Source organism: Apteryx rowi, unplaced genomic scaffold (genome assembly GCF_003343035.1).
Source record: "Apteryx rowi isolate R43461 unplaced genomic scaffold, aptRow1 scaffold_151, whole genome shotgun sequence".
NCBI classification, from domain to species: Eukaryota; Metazoa; Chordata; class Aves; order Apterygiformes; family Apterygidae; genus Apteryx; species Apteryx rowi.
Window position 1 is genome coordinate 687,383 of NW_020447764.1, and position 2,312 is coordinate 689,694.

The 2,312-nt window shown below is 41.7% G+C and overlaps 1 protein-coding gene across 1 annotated transcript; it reads left to right on the forward strand.

Moving 5' to 3' along the window:
* Positions 1–48: 48 nt before the first annotated feature.
* Positions 49–1,812, forward strand: EFCAB10 (EF-hand calcium binding domain 10). The gene is made up of 4 exons (XM_026059036.1): positions 49–151; positions 581–745; positions 952–1,036; positions 1,577–1,812. The coding sequence occupies exons 1-4, from the start codon at positions 49–51 to the stop codon at positions 1,611–1,613; spliced, it is 390 nt and encodes a 129-aa protein (XP_025914821.1). The 3' UTR covers positions 1,614–1,812.
* Positions 1,813–2,312: the final 500 nt, after the last annotated feature.

Here is a 2,312-nt window from a genome sequence, read left to right on the forward strand (position 1 = left end):
GGGCCTTAAGCGGGCGGCGCCGCGTGCCCGGTCGCCTGGCAACGCGGGATGGCGGCGGCGGGCGAGCAGCGCGGCCGCGAGTACCTGGAGCGCCACCGGATCCCCGAGCTGCTGCACAGCCTCGGCGCGCTGCTGCTCTATCACCGGCCCGGTACGGGCGAGGCGAGGCGGCGCGGCCAGTCCCGACGGCCGCAGGCCTGGCGAGCGGCGTCCCTCCCCCCCTCCCCCCCGCGGTTGTCTCGACCCCGGCCTTCACCCCTCCGCGGCGCGGGCGTGGCGGTAGGGGTGGGGGTAAATAAGGGTGGCTTTTTTCTAGCCTGCTGGGCCACAGGCTTCGGAGAAGCTGCCGTCAGGAGCCAGCGCCCCCAAGGCCTGCGCAGATCTCTCCGAGGCGGCAGATTTGTTTTGTTTTGCTTTTTGTGGTTTTTTTGTTTGTTTTCCCCGTCAGGCTAGTTAATGGCAGCGCTGCAAGGAACTACTGAGGGACTGCGAAGCTGGTTTAACTAACTGCCTCAGTCACCAGCAGGTGTCTGCTGAGAGACCTGGCGCAGTTAGTTAGGTTAATTTTACTTCATTGCAGAAAGACCACGCGAGTTTTTGATCCAGGTTCTGGAAAGCGTGAAGGCTGGAAAACTAGGTGAGGGGAAGTATCCTTGTCTCATGGATGACTCGAACCTGACTGCCATGTTTGAGATGATGGATGTTGCAGGTCAAGGCTACATAACCTCGGCACAGTACAAAGAAGGTTAGCCTTGCTTGAATAACATTTAGTAAGATTTGTTTGCAAAGAAGAATTTTATTAAAAGTTTTAGAACCATGCATATTTGCTTTTAAAAAGTATCAGCACGTTTGATGATTACACAATCTGCAAGTTGAAAAGTTAAAGAAATTACATATGTTTACTGCTACCTTTATCTTTAGAAGCTCTAGAAAATTCTATTTTAACTTTAGCTCTTAAAACCTTGGGACTAAGCACAGAAGGTCTGCACTCTGAAGATGATGCAACTATCACACTAGACACATTCAAGGAAGAAGCGTAAGTTTAATTGCAAGGATTTTTTGTTGTTGCTTAACTGTTATTTTTTATTTACAAAAGCATATAATTAAAGGACTAACTGGTTTAAGCTTAGCTGCTTTACTTTGCTTTGCACAACTGAAAATGCTCAGTTGTTGCTCTAACTTGATTGACTTGCAGTAATCTGAACATCTGAACATAAGACTCAAACTCAGCATTTTCCTCAACTGTCTTAATTTCTAGATCCTATTAAAGCAGACCTATCCAATTAGCTCCCCCACAGATGGAAGACAATTAACCCAGTCATCAGATAGCCTAAGTGGTTGGAATACTGATTTAGAAATATGAAACATTTGTTATGGTGACAGCTCTGCCTGAAGTAGTAACACATCTCTTAGATGAAACAGGCTCAGAGTTTTAATAGTGTCTCATAGTCAAGGTATGTTTCTAGGGGCAATTTTTTGGTAACTGTAATTTCAGTAAAAATTACAGTCACCAAAAGATAACTGGACCTAGTTATTCTAACACATATCTAACCAGAATTCTTTTTTTCTGTCCTAGGAATAAAAAGATGCTGGAGAGCTGGGCTATATATTAGTTTCAGCTGTAGCTATATGCATTTTTTTAAATATTTTATTTATTTATTTATTTATTTACACACACACAAAATAAGCATTCTCCTCAATCTTTTTTCTCTTTTTTCATCTGTGGACAGCTGCTGTCCTCTCTCATTTTTAAGCAATGTCCTCTTTTTCTCAATTTTTCCCAAAATTTAGCAATTAGATGTAAAGGAGAAATGACAAAAAAATTGTTCATCTTTACAAGCCATTGAAGGGGTATCTTTTCAGAATTGCTATTCTTCCATTACAAGATTGCATTGTTAAAAAAGATCTTTTTTAACCAGCAAAAATGGCGTTTTGGAGCTTCTGCAACAGGAGTGATGGATTCAGAGTGTAGCTTGCAGCAGTACTCTGTTACTTGTTGGCTTGTCCATCAATAATACCACTGAATAAAGTTAACTTTAAGAGACAAGTTGTTTCTTAACTTTTTTTTTGAAGGAAAGAAGACCAACTGCAGCAACCTATGAGAAATGTCTAAATTTGAAGAAAGATAGCACTTCCAAATAAAATACTATTTTCATATTTACAACATAGTACTTACACAATTTTTAAATAGGCTCAGTAATAAACGTGATCCTACTTTAAAAAAAAATTAGGAGAGACTTTGGGACAACAAAGAAAAAATCAAAATAGCATGGATAAAGAAAACAGTGTCCTAGATATACATATTTTAACAT

What these genes read in the sequence shown, in the direction of transcription:
- EFCAB10 (XM_026059036.1), top strand. Translation starts at nt 49, where the DNA reads ATGGCGGCGGCGGGCGAGCAGCGCGGCCGCGAGTACCTGGAGCGCCAC. An exon ending in GCTGCTCTATCACCGGCCCG is followed by an intron (nt 152 to 580) that starts GTACGGGCGAGG and finishes ACTTCATTGCAG; the next exon opens with AAAGACCACGCGAGTTTTTG. An exon ending in CTCGGCACAGTACAAAGAAG is followed by an intron (nt 746 to 951) that starts GTTAGCCTTGCT and finishes TTTTAACTTTAG; the next exon opens with CTCTTAAAACCTTGGGACTA.